The 21,911-nt window shown below is 42.2% G+C and overlaps 1 protein-coding gene across 1 annotated transcript; it reads right to left on the bottom strand.

Moving 5' to 3' along the window:
• Positions 1-4,263: 4,263 nt before the first annotated feature.
• NUS1 (NUS1 dehydrodolichyl diphosphate synthase subunit) lies at positions 4,264-20,728 on the bottom strand. Its single transcript, XM_064707950.1, has 5 exons — positions 20,207-20,728; positions 11,650-11,772; positions 9,348-9,500; positions 5,200-5,299; positions 4,264-4,497 (listed from the first exon to the last, which is right to left on the bottom strand). The coding sequence occupies exons 1-5, from the start codon at positions 20,586-20,588 to the stop codon at positions 4,407-4,409; spliced, it is 849 nt and encodes a 282-aa protein (XP_064564020.1). The 5' UTR covers positions 20,589-20,728; the 3' UTR covers positions 4,264-4,406.
• Between the last annotated feature and the right edge of the window lie 1,183 nt (positions 20,729-21,911).

Here is a 21,911-nt window from a genome sequence, read left to right as displayed (position 1 = left end):
AAAGAGAACGCTTTTAAACATCTTTCCAAGGAGCAGTGACTGAGGGGGGCTATGCCCTCAGGGAAGCTGACAGCATGGAAGCCAGCATGGAGCAGAGCACCTGCCCCGTGCCCCCAGAGCTCCTCCTGCACAAGCTCCTCCTGCACAAGCAGCACAGGCCAGCCATGCGGGACTAAGCCTTCCTGCAAGGCAGCTGCTACCTTGGGATCAGCAAGGACCAAAACTGTCTGCACCTACCTCTGACTTTATAGGTATACCTGTTTCTCACAAGCACTGAATAAGCATGAATAATAGTGAAACATTATTTCAACAGTAAAGACAAAATGATGTCATTGTCTTAAACATATGGGACTATTCAGGGCAGTTATGATTTCACATAAAAGCTGAATTCATGAAATACACAGGAAATCAAACCAGCAGGTTCTATTTTCTTGTCATTTTTGTGAAGTACTTTAGTAGGAAGCACTTACAGATGTGCAAATGTGTAAGAGCATACTCTCTTCTATAAAGAGTGACCTTTACTTTACCTTCTACTCACTCGCCAATCTTTAGCTCAGTGCAGCATGCTATGCTGTGCAGTTGCTTGGTGCATGTTCATATAAGAAGTCCTAAAAAGCACTATAATTTCAAGAACTGCTTTGTAGGCCTATTTTCTGTAACAGCTGGATTATTTTCCATGTCCCCAAATTCCCTGCTATAAAGCAACTATTTCAGAATCTCATCTAGCTCCTTTACCAGATCAACTACCAGGCACCACTGAAAGAGGGGAAAAGAGGAAATATACAGAAACGTGATTAATTTGTTAATGAGAAGGAGTTACTGTGAAGGGGAGCTCTCACACTGGTGCAATTGAAGAATTTTCCACTGTACAGAAAACTCTAATGTTTTTTGCTATTGAAATGCCAGATTAACTACAGCAAGCCTCCACTGCTGACTGTTAAAAAACAGCTGAGGTAGGAGAGCCCAGCAGCACCACTGCTCTACAGCCAGCTCCAGCTGAGGTTGGAAGGCATCTCTGGAATGATCTAGTCCTATGCTGATCCCCATGCACACATACTGGTTTTGAAGGAGACTCTACAGCCTGTAGGGTCAACCTGCTCCACTGCCTGAGCACACTCATAGGAAAAGGTTTTTCTGATGTTTCAACATTCTCCTATATTTCAATTTATGCCCATTGCCTCTCAGCCTGCCACTAAGCAGCACCAGGAAGAGCCTGGCTGGGTTTACTCCCCCTTCCATCGTGCATTTGTGTGTTGGTAAGGACCCTCCTCAGCATCCTCCAAGCTGAGCAGTTCCAACTCAACCTCTCCTTGCACAACAGATGCTCCATCTCCTATCATCACAGCCTTTTGGCGGCCTAGGTTCATTAAATCTGAGTCCCTCTTGTACCAAAGAAACCCAGCTCTGAATGCAGCACTCCAGATGTCTCACCAGATCTGCAGAAAAGATCATCATCCCTGATGTGCCAGCAACACAGTTCCTAACACAGCCTGGGAGACTGCTGGCCTTTGTTGTAGGCTGCCTCAAGGTCAGCTTGATTCCCAGTGCATTTTCAAAACTCACCTTAACACAAGCTTCCCCTTTATTACTGAGCATGGAAATCACTCAGACTGCAGAGGCTTCTTCCACACCACACCCTCATTTCACCCTGCTCCACAACAGGGCTGGCAGGAGGCCCAGCACAGCCCATGGCCCAGGACTGACTCAGCAGCAGGGAGAGGAAGCAAGCTTTTTAGTAGCCAGGAACAAGTTTAGCAAGTTCCCAGGACTATCAAAGAAATATTTTTACAGTAAGTGCTTTACTATGAAAGCTTTCGTAAAAGCATCTACGAAGTTGGAAGTGGTAGATGAAAATTTGCCCAGTTCTTACACTATTACTAGAATACAACATTTGAAGGTCTCCACTGCTCCAGAGTGATGTAGTAACATGAATGGGGCTACAGCACCCCAGCTGAACTTCCAAAAGTATTCATGTATCACCATAGCCTGTAGAAAGATTATAGTCTTTTATTGATTTATTGTTTTACAGATTCAGCTTTCAATAATAAAGTTCAATAAATCGATTCCCTAATCATAAAAACTCATTTTACACATTATGTACAGGTACCCAACATGTCACAGCACAGACCTTCACACAGAACAAGCTGGGCAGAGGCGCTACGGGCAAGGACGTACATTCAGAGATCGAGTCGTGGATATGCACAGTGCTTTTGGCACACCTCACTGAAGATTGCCCACACAGGGACAGTAAAATTATCCCAACTAAGTCATAACATGGATTAGTTCAACTACATTAATTCCAGGAGGAACACTTAATTCACAATTAAACTGGCCATCAGAAGAGATTTAAGTTGAATCAAATGCAGCTGAACTAATCATTTGAGTTTTATTAAGCAACCCTCTGTAGACAAATTCTAGGCTTTGAAATCTGTCTCCAATATTAAACAAATCTTTTTAGCTGAGATATGCAGAAGTTTGAAGGCTGAGGGAACTCAGGTATGAGAAGTATTCTTTGGCAGGTTGATACAAATATAAAAAATACATTATTTTTGAGGGCTAAACTAAGCTTTTCCCATTACTGCCAGCACCAGAACTGCTTCAGTGACACAGTAACACATATTGGAACGTAAACACAACCTTGCATTTTAATGAAACAAAATTCATATTACAGATGAATGTCAATACTCCAGATACCCTTCAACAGGCTACCCACTCCCCACAAAGAAGTTGAACTTAAAACTCAGTGAGAAAATTTGCCCATGTCAATGACAGGGCCCAGAAAACACTGCACAACTGTTCACTTTCTCTGCAATACAGGACCTGGCACACACAAGAGACCAGTTGACAAAGTGTACTCAAAATATTCCAGCTCCTATGGAAAGCTATTTTATGTCAAATACCTTAGTTAGTTTATTGAATATACCTTGTTCTTTTCTGGGATAAAGTGACCACAGGTCTTTCTGTAACTGCAATCTAGCCTTATGATGACAAAAAACTGCAGCTAAGAGTTTATGCAATCTGCTTTATAACATTACATCAAGCAACAAGTTAAAATACACCATTTCACAATGAGGCAACATTCATTTAAAATTTTGCAATTCCCTTTTAAAAACAGTTGTTTTCCCTTCTAGTGACATGGCTATCCCAAAGGAGATAAAGCCAGGCTCAGTTTGAAGAGTGCAGGGAGGGAGGGGGAAACAGGAAACACTTCCAGAATGAAGCATTCAAGAGTTCTGCAGCCTGCAGGGCAGAAGGCTGCAGTATCAATGTCTGACTTGAGTAACACAGATCTAAAGATACTGCTTTGTCCAAGTGCAGCCATAAACTTGTAATTTTAAACTACTTCCAAAACAGGAATGTAACTCCAACAGGCCATTCCAGGATGAAGACCATTTAGCCAATATCTCTACTTAAGTTATCTCAATGCTGAAATACTGTAGGGCAGCTTCACTTCATCTTCCTTCTTTGTCCACTTTGTTCCACTCAAACTTCTAATGCTCAGTTCAGAACAAATAAAAATAAAAAAAGGCTTAAGCAGACTCCCTTGCTGGGCACACAAGTACAAGCAGCAAATCACATTTAGCCATAGAAGTTGACTCAGACCTTTTTCAAATCTTTCAGCAAATGATGCCAGAGCCTTTTCCTGCTTGTTACTTTGAGTGAGCATGTTATGGGGAGAACAGGTATACAAACAATACATAGTACTGTTTATGCTGATTCCCAATGGAAAACTGACCTCATGCTGAGATATTGCATTCACTCAGGGTGGTAGAAATACTTCCATCCCACCATGAAAAAAAAAAAGCTGGATACTGCAACACAGACTGCCTAATCCACTTACCACAGAAGCATCCATCCCTTTTTGTGGAATCTTCTCAGTATTTCTAGAACTTAACACCTACAGCTGGCTTAGTCATCCCAGCCAAGCTGCAGTTTCTATTTTCAGTTAACAAAACCAACTCCTCTAGAATTCACATATTACATAGTAAATATATCTGAAGATAAACCGTTAGCTCTGAAATGCCTGACCATGAAGAATTAAGAAACAAAGATGGAAGTTATTTCTGAGTTTTAAGGATCTTTAGGGCATGGACTCCTATTTACATTGTCCTGTAGATTTCACAACACTTAGTTCTTGCACGTTCATTTTGACACTTGAATGCCAAAGTGAGGGCAATTCAGCTTTGCTTTGAGTAACTGTTTTTTGCAAACAGGAAATCTGTGAATTCCCCTCCCCACAGATTCTCACGCATTCACACAGACTCTCTAGAAAGGTAAGACACTTTATTGAATTTTTTTGATAAATTAAGAAAGGACTATGAACCAGACTTATGGGTAGCAGGTGCTTGTAAACAGACATCAGTTCCTTCCCACAGAAAGCTTGACTCCATGCACTCTGCCCGAAGTCACTTTCCCCACCGCTGCTCACAGGCTGCATAGTGATGGAGGGCGGAGAAAAACTCTTCATAGCTGATGTTTAGGTGGGAAGGCAAAGAACTGAGAAAGCAAGTTACAAACATTAAAATAAGCTTTTATAAACACCACACGATTCATACAGCCACTCAGGAATATCACTAAAAGCAAGCTACTTTCTGAGTAACCTTGTGAAGTTGTTCTCAACATGGTTATTGTCACTCTAACAACTAAACCAGTTACCCTCTAAACCAAAGCCTCCCATCAGAGTACACAGGGCCCTTCAAACCAGTGAAAAGCTGGAACAGCACAGTGTGCCCAGACATTTCAGTGCACTACAAATGTGCTTGGACTTAAGAAGTTCAGCAAATCTAGTCAGTTCAGTTACTGCTAAAATTGAAAAGCAATCCATTGGGGCAATGTTCTTCCATTATTCCATTTCCCTTGTATCCTTGGTTTCCCTTTTAGGAACCTATAAGCCACAGAAAATCAACACTGATATAAAGGAACGCTGTCAAACGGGACTGAGCACACACTAGGTGGTGACAGAAGTTGTTCCTTAAACCTGGGGCATGAAGCTTGTTGTTGCTAGTCAGGGCTAAAAAAACAACAACGAATGTTTGACAGGTTTTAGTTGTTAATTTTAAAATCTCCTCAAATCACTCTCAGGACACTTGTTTAGCCTAATTGCCTCTTTTGGCCAATTCCATAAGTTATGACATAAAGAATTGCTTAGCTAGGTATTTTTCATTCCAGTGTGTTTTACAACATTTATAAGCAACTCACATGATTTCTGTCAGTCTGATGTGCCATGGAAGGAATCCTAATGTGCTGTCCACAGGACCAAACTTCAAGACTAAATCAGGATCAGGAAATCCATGTGTACCTGTAATAACAAGTTACACTAAGTTTTATTAAATTCATCATTGGATTTGTTTTAGTTTTAAACCCTAAGGCATCTGCTTTTTTCACAATATGTGTTTTGTTTTTTTTTTAAATGAAGGTCCTAAGGACAAGTTAACAATTAAAAGCCCAAGAGGACAGACTGGTCTTGCAACACCTGAATGAACAACTGAGCAAAAGCTTAGGCAGCCACTGCAAGCCCAGCTGGACTGCTATTGTTACGTTTTATTTTTAGTTTTCAAAGACTTTCTATGGAAAGTGCAGGAACGGTTACATTGTTTTGAGTAACAGCAAACCCTAACAATGCTGTTTCATCTGACTTGTTCTAGTTTTGTCTTGGCAAACTCGATTTTAGTAGCACAGAACATGCTGTACCCTGACTCTACTTACTATAGTCCTTACTTACCTATGTGGAGCTGCAATCGAGTAGAGTAAAAGGACACCAAAAAAAGCTTAAGGAAATTTCACTGAAGAACACCTTGGTACTACAGACCATCAAGCAAAAAAACCTCAACTTGTTAGATGACTGTCTCAGTGTGAGACCAGACAGAAATTTTAAAACCAACTTACTATAAAATTTCAAAGATACTGCTGCAGCTGGCATCCTTCTGGTTAAATGAGTGAGGAAGAACAGGGCAGTGTGTCTTTTCTGTTACTATGTGGACAACCTGACCCATTCCAGGGCAGAGCAAGATAATATTGATGAATGCCATTAAGTGCCCACACTCTTACTACCCATACCGTAAAACCCCAGCCAGTCACTTCCCTCATGAGAGCATCCTGCTCATCTTCTGGGGCTGAAGGCAATTAGTGATCAAACACCACTGCCTCTGTCTCCCTTCCATATACTTCTGCAGTGCCTAAGCTGCTCCAGGCTATAATTGACAGACAGGAAATAGGCTTACAATGAGCAGTCTGAGTCCAGCTTTCCCTGCTAATTCCAGCAAGTTGATTAGAGCAACTTGTGGAAAAAAGTAGAGCACCCCAAGGGGACCCAAGAAGCTAAACTGCTCCTCTTGCACCTACCTAGCTCATCTGAAAAGCATTCCAGCAGTCAGAACCCTATTTTGCTATAAAGCTGCAATTAGTCACGATTATTGCAGGTAATTTGTGGTCACCTCTTCCACTACCCACCAATTCTGCAGGTTAAGTGCAGAAGTGCTTATACTGGGTAATGACCACCTTTTGCAGATAAACTTTAATACAGCCTACTTGCTCCAAACTCCTGATGTTATTTCTCAAATATTTCCTCATTTGCTTAAATGAAAAAAAAACCCACTACACAAAAGCAGTCAAGAGCCTTTTACGTTTTCAGATAAGTTGTAGAGGAACTTAACTTTGGGAGTAACAGAAAAGGAAACTAAGGCCAGATTTTGCTCCACCCAGGTTTTGAAACTGAAGCTGGAGGTTTTTCAAAAAGTACACACCCTCCCTCCCCACTGAATCACCACAATAGTGATGACACCTTTTACCAGAGGTAGAGAAGCTATTTTCCCTAAGCACGTGCATTTCTAAGAAAGGATGAAGCTTTTAGATAGGGGCGTCTTGTGCCACAATCCACATCTCATCTCAAAGTTAAGAAAAAAAATGCAAAGCAAAAGCCACTGCTGTTCAGAAGCTAGCACGTTAGTATCAAAGAGCTTTGCAGAGAAGCAGTGAATACTTAGAAGTGGGGACTCTGGAGGAAGTGGACAGCTTTACTCATCAACTGATTCAATAGCTGAGTACTCCCTCAGCTGGTACAGCAGCAGGATCTTCAACCTGGCTTTTCAAACAGGAAAAGATCTTCAGAGAGCCCAGTTAATGCTAACATTTCCATGTGGTTCCTCTCTAAAGGAAAATGAAAATGCACACTGTAGTATTACTGTCACAACAGCGTACTAAAACCCAGTACTGTGCTTTCCAGTCTGCATCCATTTCTTTACCTAAACATAGCAGTGCTACAGATAATTTACATGTGGAAGCTCCCTCAGAGCTGATACAGTTACAGCAGTCAAGTTCAGCACACACAAGAAATAAGGATTTGGGAGCAAACTTTAAAAAACAAAAGAGGCCAAAAGACTTGGGCACTCAAAGGATGGCAATCTGGCAACATCCCTTCTAGGTCAGCAGTTCTGCAAGGGGAACATGAAGGAATTTTACAGCTGATAACTCTACCCTTCTCCACATAGATCTTACAGGGCAACTTGAGTAGCCTTAATTGATAGTCATGTTCTTTGCTGGAAGGCACACAGCAAGCAGAGACAATATTAAAATGCAGCTGGCACCTACTTTTCTCAACACAAGCTGGTTAGCTGAGGCATTGCTCAGAAGAAAGTACTTTTACACTGCAGAAAACTCAAGCTGTAAGAATTAAGTGCATGACTGAATTAAGAACAAGAAAAGCCACAGGACAAGCTAGAATCATACCATTTTAGGACTAGGCTTCAATAACTGCACCCTAAACATGAACAAAAAGTTTAAAAACTACATTAACAGGTATTTAAACCAAAATGTAAAACGCCAAAGATTTACAGAAGACACCACTAATACAAACTCTAAGAATATAACTATTCAAGTATTCCTTTCCAGAACATGCTCTCAAATCAGTAATGCACAGATGCATATTTTTAATACTGTTCCATTAAAAATGCACACAAACTAAATTTGCCTACAAGTAAAACAAAATTTAAAAAGCTGCTGCTAAGCAATGAAATACTTTACCTCCAACAATGTCCCAAACATTAAGTAAACAAATTAATAAGGACCAGTTACAGATATTATCCTTAATTATTAGACACATACATGAAGCAGCATGTTTCAAAGTTTATAGTTTTGACAGATTAGTTTTCTCTTTCAGTGCTCAGTTAGCATGCAATGCTTGAAAAATAAATCCACTAATTTTAAGATTAGACCTAATACTTTTAACATATCCAGACAGAAGATCAACAAGTTTGAAAAGCTCCAGTTAAGCATCACTGACCAAAATACACACAACAGGTAAGAACTGTCACTGATTCTCCATTAAATTAGTAACTGTTCTGAAGGATTGATTGTTAATTTCCTTTAATTGCCTTTGGGGTATAACAGAAGAGATGTGCTAAGTTCTTCTTCAGGTGCCTTATTAAATACATTTAATAGTTCCATTATAGGAGGATGCTGACAACAGGGATGGAATTCAGTTTGAATTCCAAACTTCCAAACTGTCATGGAAGTCCATCTGCAGAACAAGTCAGCTGATCACACAACACAAAAAAGAAGAAATCACTCTCTAAAGTCCAATTAATGGGAACCACACTACAACAACATGCCCAAAGGCACCCAAGTTCAAGTGTGCAATCTGAAACCTGATGAGCCAATTGCAGCTGCAATTAACATGCACAGATCACCTAGGCAAGCTGAGCAACTCATTATAGCTCCATAGCACCACTGGAAAAGTGGATGCTAATTCTAAACTTCTTCTCCCAGGTGTGATATTAGGGCAGTCCTGCCCTTTTCATAGCTATTGCATGTAGCCACACATCACAGTGCAGTCAGTAATCTGCATGAATTAGTAATGAAGACAACTAAGCTAGTGTGGGTTATAGAGCAGCAAGAGAACAGCAAGTGTTCTATCATTTGCATTCAGGAGAGTAGTCAGGCAGCAAGAACAGCTTTAATCACTGTAACCAGATCTGGAAAAGACTCTGCCCATCCATATTTGCAGCTTGTAACTCGCAGGAAGTTAACCTAAATTAGGATAGTCTAGTTTTAGGTAATCCCAAAAGTACTTTTTTCAGAAAACTCATTGCAGAACATACCACAGATGCTGTAAACTCTGAAAAGCCGAAACTGCAATTTAGCTTAATATTTCTGCTAAAGAATTTTTCTGCTTAAAAAAACAGCTCAAAAGGCAATAAACAAGAAAGAAATTTTTAACAGAAGCCTAAAAGCAATAATCATAACTTACTCTGATAGACTAAGCATCAGGATGCATACATTCCAAGCAATGAACACACTAGTAATCAAATTGTTATGAATTGAGTACTCTTTCCCCTCCATATTATACTTACTACTTAATAAGTTGTCTAACATATTCACATCCAGGTCTGAATGTGTTCTTTGCTGCTGTGCTACCAACTGACAGAAGTTCTGAGCAGCTTTGACTATATCTGCTTTTCCATCTTCCGGAGACAGCACCTTCAATGTAGATTGGCAATTTAAAACTGAAAGTACAAAACATAGTTTAAAAGCAACAGAAATATAATTGTTTTGCATGTGCTTTAGATAGTAACATAACAGCTGAAAATAACTTGTAGTTTAATTCCTGAATTACAACTAGTCACAGATCCACCTCATCTGTCTCTTAGAGAAGTGGGTAAGAGTTTTCTGGATTTGCTGTATTACTAAAACACAAGCTTAAGACAACCACTTTGACAAGTCTTGTGCGAAGGGGCTTAATTCAGTCTTCAGACATAGTTTTCCAGGAAATTTTGACTGGTTCTTATACTGTCAGGCAAAGCACTGAGAAGAAAGGTGCCTGGATAGTAACTTAAGGGATTTAGGGAAATAAAAAAAACAAACAAACAAACAAACAAACAAACAAAACCAACACAACAACAAACTAATTTCTACCCTAGAAGAGGAAGGTGTTTTTAACAGCTACTGTGTACATTCATGTGACATAAGTATTAAGCTTGGGGGCTCTGATCACAGCATCTTGATGCAAGAGTTACAGTAAGGATCAAAGATGGCTACACTGAAGCTTGGAAAAAGATAATAGTTCAGAATTCATCTATTCATCTGCATGTCTGTGACTTAGAGGACATTTCCCAACAGTAATTATCTTAACCCTGCACTATTGACAGGCAAGAGTCTTCCCACACTGCATGAGTCCCATCATTGTCAGTACTATAAGGTACCTAAGAGGTAAACTTGCTAAGGAAGCTCAAGGCCAGAGATGGTGCACTACACTGGCTTGAAGCTAAGTGGGTTAAATATCAAAGTGTCAACTTTTTAAGCTGATACCAAACTTAGGATAGCTATTACTAGATACTTAAAAATGCATTTCTTAAAATTGCAGAACCTGACTGCAAAGGACCATACAGCACAGTCAAGATTTATAAGAACAATTAAAACTCCTCAGTTCATCTATCCAAAGCCATCACAAGGAAAATGATTGTTCCTTAATATTGCTTGATTTGCAAATTTGCATCAAATGTCCTACATTAAAAAATATTTAACAGTATCCCTAAATTGCAATACATGCAATTTTGTTATGCAGAAGGGAAAAACTGTAGATAATAATAAACTGCATAGATGTCAGTTTGTTCAGTTGAAAACATGAAGCATCTGATCTGACTGTGAAGCCTTCTAAAAAAGAATGAAGAATTTAAAAAGAGAACAGAAAACACCTCTGCTTTTCACAGTTTCCAGCACAAAGGGTTCCTGAGATTTAAAAGCACTCTTCCCATCAGCAAGTCTGAGAAGTCTTTCAGTAATTTGTTTGGTGTGAACATAAATATCCCAACTTAGGTAAGTGTAGCTAAGTATGCTGGAGTTGAAGATATTAATAGCCTGTCTACCCCATCTTCTGCTGGTTATTTCAACCTTCACAGGAAGAAAAAAAATTAGCATGAAACCTGAGTTCTTCCACATAAATGCTAGCATCTTAGGCTAAGTGGTCCATAAGACAAGCTCATGTTACAATATTATACTTTGTACTGGAAAACTGGCACAAAGGATTTGAGTATTTGGTCAGCTCTCATGGTAAGCAAAACCTGCAAGCAGCATTTTCAATGCAGCTAAATGTACCACAACTTGTGCAAACTTTTCATAACTCTTTGAATTATGATGATCTTAAAACATAAGGGTTGTTTAGGTATTTTTTTACAAGATCTACTTTAGTATTATGAGTTGTAGTTAGAAGAGCTGTATCAGCCCATCTCTAAGTCAAAGGCCTGATTCAAGTATGTGCTTGTGATTTATCATATTTGAACAGACTTCTAGCATTTGTCTTAGGCAGCAGATGAGGAAATGAGTTCTTATAGCAAATAGTGCTGTGTAAGGAACATCAGCCCTGAAACCTACTCCTGCTTCCCACATCTAAGTATGGGCAAAAGCTATTATTACCAAATTTACCTTTTTAACTTGTGCCTTTTACCTTCCTGATGGCATTATACCTTGCCATTGCAACCAGCAGTCTTGCTCTTTCCCCTTCTCCTCCCCACTCTGGGGTTTATGTTTGGAAAAACAGAAGCACACACATGAAGAAAAAGGTCACTGTACATAGAGCTGTGTTTAAGTAAAAGTAGATTTATGATTGATATACAGCTATTTAGGGGCACACCAAGCCCCTCTCGTAGTTGATCTTACCTTGACCAGTTTTGTCGTGATTTGCAAATTCCACAGAGTACTTGGAGCAATCTAGTCCCAAGAGTTCTTGCTGCTGTTTTAAAATTTCATCCATCAGTCTTGAATTATTCCTCTTGAAAATACCTTTAAAAAAAAAGTTGCATATCAGCCAACTCCTATAAAGGGTGTTACAAATAAAACTAACGCTAGGCAAGAAGAAAAAATTAGTCAGAACTGGTTTCAGACCGGAGTTCACAAGTGTGGGTAAGAACTCAAAGCAAATGCTACTGCATGTGACTAATCTGAGTGACCTTGGAAAGACAACTCGTGTGCTTTTGTTCTTCTTTCACCCAGCCTGAATAAGCAGCAAGTTGCAACTGCACAGGGGATAGCTTAAGACTTATTTCCTTGTCCTTGGTACGCTAGAAATAGAGAAAGCAATCATCAGCAAAGAACACCAAGTCAGATTAACACCAAATTTCTTTAAAGCCCACACTGCTTAAGTCTGCTACCACTTATTGCCACATGCCTAAGGCTGCCTGCTAACAAAGCAAGTCACCACTAAATCAACATTTCGGGTCTCAGTAAGTATCCACTCTTAAGCCATCCAACAGCAAGGATTTCCTAATAAGAGAATTTCACAAGCTGCATGTTTCAAGGAGTTCATGCAGTCCCCAAGGCCTTTTTATACTTACATATTTAAGGCAGACACATTTCAAATGCAGGAAATCACAAAAGCCTGCTTCAGACATACTTAGATTCTTGTATTAAAATAAATTCTAGCTTTTGAGAAACATAACTCTACTTCTAATTAAATGCCACAGCAAAAACGAAATGTTACAGTTTAAATATTTACAATCCAAAAGCATGGCTAGGCGCATTGACTCAGGAATTGGATAATGCTTTTTTCACAGGGTATTCAGAGGTTTTTACTGTACTTCATTCAGAAGCCTCATGTCAAACATTTCCACTGACCAGTCTAAAAATGTCCACACACTAATCTTACAATGTAGACAGTGCAAAAGAATGTAAGACAAAATTTTGACTAGGCTCAGGATTCAACAACACAACCTGACTATAGAATCTGGAACTGCTACAAGAGTTCTCACACTGGTCAAACAGTACCATCAGAATCTAGACCATAATACACTAGGAGTTAGTTTGCAATATGAAGTGATTCAATGCATTTATTTAATAGGCTAGCCTTTAGGCCTAATGAATTAGAACTTTTCTACAGGGTTCATTAGAGGTTTTACTAGGTGGCAAAATATTTATTTCTTCCTCTCATCCTGGATAGCTCTTGTAAAAAAAGCCCTATTTCATTACAGAAGTATTAGTGATGCTTATGATTAATTTCACACGTTTACAAAAAAGCAAGTTGTGGTAAGGCAGAAACCTCTACAGAAGGAGGTGTGTTAGAATGCTTCTGCTAAGTTGAAACTCAAGTTAAATTGTGGCTTCCTGTGCTCCCGCTTTCTAGCATATACTTACACATAACAGAAATTGAGAATGATGCTCTAAATACACCTGTTTGATACAACTCTGCTTGGCTCTGTCTGTTTCGTGCTGGGGTTAACACAAATTGTCTTCCTCACTCCCAAGGTCAGCAGCAGTGCAGCCCCTGCAATTGCCAATCCTGTACCCTCTTCAAGGAAGATCTGGACAAGGCTGCTTTGCCTTGCCTTTCGGAGTCACTTGACTTCCATACACTTTTAGATATGAGAAATAAAACTATGTTCAATATCCAGACAAACATATGACATAGTTAGGAAAGGCTCCTAATCTGGGAAATAAGCTGCTGCTCTTCTTCCCCTTTCTCACCCAAAACTAATGATACCAAATCCTTTCTCATGGAAGGTTTTTGCCTATTCCAGTCAAAGACTGTAAGAACTAGTTTAAGACTCCACACTCCAGCTCTAAAGTAAATTAAGACACTGAGGACAAGCAGAAGAACTGGCCAAGGTGTTTGCTTGGATATCATATACTGAATTGGTCCAGCTCCAAAGTGAAGGTCCTTAACACACACAACAGACACAGAAGACTTGCTAAATAAACGTGTTCTTAAGATTTATCTGAGTACCACCCTTCTGTTCTGCCTGTTTGTCTCACCCACCCCCTCAGCTGCTCAAACCTGGGGACTGGGACAGCAGTTTAACAAACAGGAAGCTACTGTAGTTGTACCATGTAGCTACAGCATGCCTTCCTTGGAAAGGCCTCCACACCTAAATTCCCACTGATCCATCAACCTTGACACACACACACAGTTTTCCTGAAGAGAAGATCCTGAAGCACAACAGAAGATAGTAAAAATTCAGACTAACTCAGATCTTAATTTAAAAGCACCAGCATTTGGGAATACTCCTTCAATGTTTGTCTCTCAGTCAGTGCACTAGAGACTCATGAATGCACATCACTGCAAACACAGTCCTGCCAAATGCAATATTCACAGGCAAAATCCATATTCAACTTCAAAATTTTACATGGTCATGACTCAGCTATATTCTCCTTTCTCTTACAGTATCTCAAACCCCCATTTATCTACAAGGCTCATTTTTAAAAAATTTTGTAAATGTACCCAAGTTAGTTCTGGGAGATGCTGTTGCTTACTTTAAACATGACAAATATAGCAAACAAGTGCATGAGTAGGCCAACTCAGTAACAGAATTATGTGTTTCTAGGCAGTGAAACTTAACTCTTGATTTACTGCTACCCTCCAACTTCGTTCACAAAATTAAAACTAGTCCATAATATAATTTTAACAGTATAAAAAATTAGTTTGACAAAGGCTTAATAAATTTTGGCAATACAACAGCTGTTTGCTGTTAAATAAAAACCCGCAGCACTACTCATGTTTCTAATATGGAACACAAACACAAAATTGTCACTATTATTTTTCGACAGAAGATTTTCTGGTTTTGAAAAGCAGAAACATTTGTTTGGTCAGAACTCTGGAACCTCTGTAAGCTGGGGCAAATGTGTATGTTCTGCAAATGAAGTGTTCTAAGAATTACATGTATGTAAGCACTAAAATTCCCAATGAAAAAGAGTATCAAACTCTGTCCTGGTTTGTTTCCTTTAACTGCTGAGAACCTGTGAGCTGTTTTCAGGGATACTACTTGTTTTTACAACAGAAGCTGCAAGCATGCTGTCCCTCATTTGCTGCTATTAGAGCTGAGGCAAACCAGAAGCGTTTTAGCTTCCTGCAGTAGTCCTCCATTACACAGGTCTTTTCCAGGGCACACACCTTTTGCTCAGATTTACACCAACAAGCCATGCCCCTTTGCTTGCAACCATGGTGTTGCAATATTTTAGGGTTAGATATTAACAAATGAAGTTTTTAATTAATTCATCAAGTGTAGAAGTGACAAGAATCTTGAACTGGAAGTGAACAACTGACACAGAGAAACACCAGGTGATGTCAGCCATTTGTTTGTCTGACTAGACCACCACAGCCACCACCTGTTAATGGCATCTCAAAGTTCAACATTTTTAATTTCCCTGCTTTTTAAAGCAGCAGAATCTGGTAAAACACAGAATAACAGTTAGCTCTTCCTTGCAAGGGAACACCCTACCAAAGCGGAGTCTAGTAAAGAACATATCTCCACAACAGTTCAGTTATTTGCTCTCTCAACTTCTTTCCAGTGCTGACAAGGAAAGAGTAATCAAAAGTTGTAATTGTTATCAGGTATTAACATTTTGAGAACATCAAATAATAAACCACTTCAAAGAATGCACATGCAAGAAACCATTTTTATACATGAACAACTTCTGCCTACATCCTGTTGGACCACGCTGGTTGATAAGGGAGGAAGGCATGGCCATTATACAGGACCTCACAGGATATGGAAAGCTACAAATACCTCCTTCATTCCAAGAGTCTAGGAAAAAAAGCAATCCAAGTTTGAATGTAACTAAAGTCACTTAACTTTCAATCACATTAAGGCCACTTCAGACAGCACTAACCAATCAAAGAATTTGACTTAGAACTAAGAACTTCATAGGTGACCATTCCTCCCAGATTTCTTCTTGGAGGGTCATTCTGCACTAAGAAAACAGGGACTCATCGGCAATTAGGAGAAAAGATACCTCTTTCATATTTCCCATTCCTTAAAGGAGATCACCTACAGATTAGTGTTATCCCTTTTAATAAATTTGGTCTGAGAACTCCTCTCAACTCAACACCAAAATGAAATTGTGGAAAGTGAAATTTCACGTGGGTGAAGGCCCACAGCAGATGCCACAAGATATTGGTATCTCACAAGTGTTCCAGTGACGTAAAACCACAACATATTTATCTTGCCCAGTGAAATAAACACACTGCACAACCAGAAGATTTTATGGATTGATCAAATTAGCTAAACTACCAAGTAATCTAGAAGAGCCCAGAAGCCTACTTTGGGGCTAATTAAATTATTTCTTTTCCACACTCTATCCTTTCAAAGAGTTTTTAAGTGAAAAGTGCTCAGAAGCAAAGCAGTTCACTAGAAAGCTATGATGAAATACTCCAAATTCTCAATACAGTCACACTATGGGCTTGAAGAAACCTTCAGCATGAAGCATCTATCTAGGCATCCAAAGTACCCAAATGCCAAGATTCAGCAAGCTCCCAAAAAGCACTCTGGACTTGTCTTAAACTAGAGCAGGAAAGCTTCACAGAAGTAACACTCAATGAAGCTCTCCCAAAAGGCAAAACAACTACCAAAAGAAAGTTAAAGCACACAGCACTAGTAAAAGGCTTCTGCTCCCCAGAAGGTATTTTAAGCGCTATTACCTGAAAGCATTATCAATGCCTTCTGACTGCAACAAAGCTGCAGTATTTCCTCAGATAAGGTCTCTAAAGAATGGCTGGATTTCTACCAAGAAATGCCTGGCAATACAGAAGTCAATAGAAAAATTCCTGATCAAAAGCCTGAAACTTTAGTTTGCATTATTTAACTCAGGTGTGCACAGTAGCATTAAGTTTATTATGGCTTTGTCATGTTGCACAACAATGAAAGTTGAGAGAAAGGGCTTCCACACAGCAGGGCCAGTAAAGCCAGACCACCTTGGGCCTCCAAACACGCTGAGCAAACAGAGACAGTCTCAGTTCTGAGCCCTGCACAACCCCAGCAAAGTTGCCTTTACAGTTACTGGTGCAGATGGTGAGCTGGAATGCAGCTACTTATTTTGACATTGAAGAATACATGAACAACCTTCTGTTTAGCAATTTTGCAAAAAATACAGAAATTCATTACTATAAACAAATAAACAGCTTATGTAGCATTTCTTCTGTAAAGAACTTCATGCTTCCCTTTCCTCCTATAGAAGGACGTATTTTGAATTTAATCCTTCTGCAGGAAACTGACACACTATTTCTTGCAGAGAAGGCAACCATGGAAGACCAAGCTGGTAAACAACATTTCCTGTTGCAATCAAAAGAATCTCAGTACTACAGATATGCAGTGAAGGAAAAGAAACAAATTAAGCTGTACTTCACCACAGCTAACACTCATCCAGAGCACCCATGATTAGTTTTCCTTCTCCACCACAGCCAGCACAGGGGAGACTTTGACAAATCAATAGTTGGTACACTTGTATGAACACAAACCCCCAGAAGCAGCTCAGCAGTCCAAAAGCACCACTCACTATCTGAGTGGATGGAAACAAGTGCACACTGTAATTAAGGGTCACCCTCTGCTACTGATAAGAGCAAGCTGTACCTGACTTCATTCACCTTCACTATTATCAGCGTTAGTGCTGAGGGTTCCAGACTCCACCACCACTGAGAACCGGATTTAGCAACAGCTGCAACATCCCACTTAATGCCAAGTCTATCTGGAAATGCTGGATGCTCAATCAAGGCACCCTAATAAGGAGCTTAGCACCACAAGAAAGGCAGCATATGTGCTAGTCCCAGCAGTAAGCTACACTAGAGCTGTATGAATGATGCTTGCTCGCTCTCTGAAGCTGAAGTCAGTCTCAAAAGCTCAGCTGGGCACAAAGCAGCTGCAGCTGCTATCCTGGACAACCCACAGAACACCTGTGTGGAGCATGACGTGCAATGGCAGGCTATTCTCATCCACCCTAGAAGTTTGGCAAAAGCCACAGATTTAAAACTTTTTCGTTGCTCTGCCTTCTTTGATTTTGCTCCAGCAAACTGGAAAGCAAGCTAGCAATTAAACCAGCACATTCCAGTATCAGAGGAGATCAACAGAAGAACAAGCTACTAAAAATATGCTTTGATACTGAAATAATGAGATAATAGCTATATTTTCAGATCTCAGCAGTGACAGCAAAACCTCTTTAACATGAACTTTAGAATGAAAAATTAAAATCCACACTATCACATAATGTAGAACAACAAAACCAACCAAACTGAAGAAAAAAATCCCAACACCAAAACAAAAAAAAAAATCACAACACAGAACAAAAGCGAGCAATTAACACGTGTAACTTTACATTGAATGAAACAATACACGGACACAGCAGCAAATAACCCAAGATTTTGGTTTTTCTGAACTGCCAGCAATAACAATTCTTCTGCAAGGTTATGTCAGCCCTTCAGAGGACAAAACTATAATTTCTGGTCATCATATTTAGTCTTCTAACAGTCAATCTTAGATCTGACTGAATTTCAACACATGCTGGAGAAGCAGTAGTAGGTTTTCAAAAAATGTTTCAGACACTGCTACAGCTCTGGCTCCTCACTGTGAGAGGAGCTCAGCAGCAGTGGCTACCTAAGCATTGGCTGGTGCCTTCTCCCTCCTCACTGTTGCAGAGTAAGCAAGATGAAAGCCAAGACGACCAAGAAACATGATTCTCAGCTTCATCTGTTCCTCAGTTCAGCTCTCATACATATAATTTGTGGAGCACAGTGCTGGAATCTAAAAAGGAACTAAGCATATACATAAACAACTTAGGCAATAATGCCCATACCTTATTTAAATTTGAAGTTAAAGATCCTGTACATTAAAAATGTCTCTCTTCAAGCTATGAGGGAAACTCTCCTCCTTGGTACTGTTTGCTCTGCAGCATTTCACCTGGTTGAATGCTTTCCAAGTTGGGAGTAAAAACTGTCAACACATAAACGACTTTTCAGAAGGTGCTGTTCTCTGTGTGCTTGAGATGTTATGCAAATATTTTATATCATCCTTTGACTTCCAAACGAGGAAGCATTCTCCCTCTGAAATACAACATAACCGAGTTCCACAACAGCCCTGCACAGATGGCCACTTTAAACTGCTAAGTGACTGGTATTAAGCCTAGTTTCTCATAATGATCTTAAGAGTAATTTAGTGAAAGTCAAGTCTCCCAAGTCTTTTATCACATAGGAAGGATCAACCATGAAACAAAACTATAAATGGTGATGGTTTAAAATGAAGCAGAAAAAATTGAAAAATCACAAATGCCTATGCTCAAGGAAAGGCCTGCATATCTTAGATGCTTTTGCACACTTAATAACAAAATATTTCCCCTACTTACATGGGCTGCACTGTGAGCGTTTCCTGAGGGACCACTAGAAGACAACTGTACCTCTAACCTGGCAGAAATCTACAGAGCTCACCTAAACTGCAGGACACCTCTAAACAGCCATGGGAGTGGCTCAAAACAAGTCAAACCCTCTCCTACAGTGTCACCCCTGACAGCACGAGCACAGGGATCTTCAGCATGAAGTTCTTTTCCTCTGCAGGACACAAACAGGACACAGTCCGTGTATTGTTGTCCCTTCTGAGTAGACAGCTTGTCCAGTACAAGTTACAGATCATCTCTCAATGATCAGCTGGACAAAAAGTTTCAACTAAGAGTATCCTGAATATGGCTGGTTTTAGCTCCCCACTAGGAAAGGACAGGTATGAGGAAGTCAGATTTGTTCCACAACTTCCTCACAGTATGTGAAATCCAAACTCTGATCTTATCTTTATGATAGTCAGTGACGTGGAATCAATATACCTGCAAGAGCCAGAGTTCAATACTTTTACAGCTGGGACTCAGTAATAAATAAAATCACGCAGCAGATGTGAAAAAACTTCACAGAAGCACTGGCTCAGCGTTAACTCAAATGACAAGCAGGACCAAATGCAGACCACGTAATTTAACTTCACAACACAGACAGCACACGGGACACACATGCTTACATTTGACTACTTGTCCATCCTGTCTCTTCACACAGGAGTACTTGAAAATAGAAGGCTACTTTCATTCATTCACTTCTGCAGGTTCAGCCCCAACTCAATGAACAGCACTCATAAGAGCAGGTAGCCTGAAGCTCTTCCCTACTAACAGTCCTGCCTTACACTTCCACATGTCAGCATTCCTGTGAGCCCGAGGCTGTGGACAAGGCTCCAGAAAGCAGGCAGGGCCGGGTCATCCCGACACAGGAGCTGGGCCAGAAGGACAACTGGGCCACTGCCCATGCTCCCCGGGGACAGAAGCTCTGCAGCGGCCAAGCAGCTCCAGCGGATGGGAAAGGAGCTCCCAGCAGGGAGGCGGGACCGGACTTGGGCAGACCCCAGAAGAGCGCGGCCCCTTGGCTCTACGCTCCGGTCCCCTGCACGGCCCGGGGCTGGGCCCTGGGGCACCGCGGGCGGCGGCCGCTCACCGTTATGGTCGTAGACGCTGACGTAGGAGATGCCCACGGCCATGCACCACACGACCAGGCTGGCCATGTCCGCGTAGCTCGGCTCCTCCTCGGTCACCACCAGCCCCACGTGCACCGGCAGCTTCCGCAGGGCGCGCCCGTCCGCGCGCCACCGCTGCCGCCCGCGCGCCGCCCCGCCGCGCGCGGGGCCCCGCCGCCGCCAGGCCGCGCGCGCCTCGCGGAACCCGAGCGCGCGGGCGGCGGGCGCCAGGAGCGCGCAGGAGGTGGCGGCGGCGGCGGCCGCGCGGCCGCGCAGGCACGCGAGCAGCGCGCGCTGCAGGCAGAGGAAGGCGCGCAGCAGCGCGTGCAGCGCGCGCCACGCCAGGCCGCCCGCCCCGCTCATGGGACCGACCGACAGGAGCGCGTGGGGCCCGCGGGGGTGCCTCAGCCGCTGCGCCACGCCCGCCGCGCCATCCCCTCACGGAGCCCGCGTCCCCCGCCCGGCAACCGCCAGCGCCGCCATCTTCCCGCCGCCCCGCCTGATCTTTCACCTCTCAACCCGCCACACGCGAGCCGCCCGTTGGCCGCCGGGCGGAATGACGTCGCTTCCGCCCGCGGAGCGCGAATGACGTGGCCGCGAGAGACGGGGTGGGTTGGGCGAGGGCGAGAGGCGGGGCTGGGAACGGCTCGCGGGAGGGGTGGGGCCGCGCCCCCTGGCGGCCGCTGCTGGCGATGGCCCTGCGGGGCCGGGGCGGGAGGGAAAAGGCGCCGGGGCGGGGCCGGACCGGAGGCGGGGCGGGGCCGGCTCACGGCCGGGCCGGGGCGGGCTCTGCCCCCAGTCGGGCTCTGCCCAACCTCCCTGCTGCTTCACGGACTCATCTGCAGAACGTCCCGCTGCCGTTCCCTGCCTTGCTCTTCCTGGCGCCCGCAGTGCTTCGTTCAGGCTGGTGTGTGAGGCGGAGGTGGAGGGAGAAAGCGCCTGAACACCACAGAAGCAGTCGGGCCTCAGGGGTGCCTTTACTGTCAGGAGTGTCTTTACTGAAGCGCAGGTGTCACCCTCAGAGCGCGCTGCGAATGCTCGCCGGGGATTCCACACAACGGGCTGGGAGCCGGGGGCAGCGGCCTCGGGCTGCGCACCCCGATTCGCATCCTCCACAAACGCCGCGGCTTTCGCTGCCTTGGCTTGTAAGGGCCCACGGGTCCGAAGATGAAACACAGGTGAAAGATGGAGTGAGAGCTAGTGCCAGCCCGATGCTGTCAGACAGATCGGTGGGCAGAGACGGCACGGGGACATTTAAAGCACTCTGTTAAAAGAATCTGCCAATATTAAACTGAATGAAGAATTTTATATCGCAAAATTTTTTCTCGTACTCAGAAATAGCTATTTTCCTGGCTTCTAGTACAGACCAGCATTAGCCAGCAAAAAACCAGTCAAACTGCAAGAAAGGCTTGTGCTGTTTCATAAATATCTAAATCTTTAGGTACCAAAAATTTGGTGAATGACCACAGAACCACAGAATCATTAAGTTTGGAAACGACCTGTAAGATCAACTCCCACTGTTAACCCAGTACTGCCAAGTCCTCTGTTTAACCATGTTCCTAAGTGCCACTTCCACATCTTTTGAACACATCCAGGGTGGTGATTCCATCACTTCCCTGGGAAGTCTGTGCTAATGCTTGACAAGGATTTCCATGGAAAAATTTCTCATAATGATTAATTTAAACC

Source organism: Zonotrichia leucophrys, chromosome 3, assembly GCF_028769735.1.
Source record: "Zonotrichia leucophrys gambelii isolate GWCS_2022_RI chromosome 3, RI_Zleu_2.0, whole genome shotgun sequence".
Taxonomy (NCBI): domain Eukaryota; kingdom Metazoa; phylum Chordata; class Aves; order Passeriformes; family Passerellidae; genus Zonotrichia; species Zonotrichia leucophrys.
The sequence above is the reverse complement of the archived record's forward strand: the minus strand, read 5'-3'. Positions and strand labels throughout refer to the sequence as shown.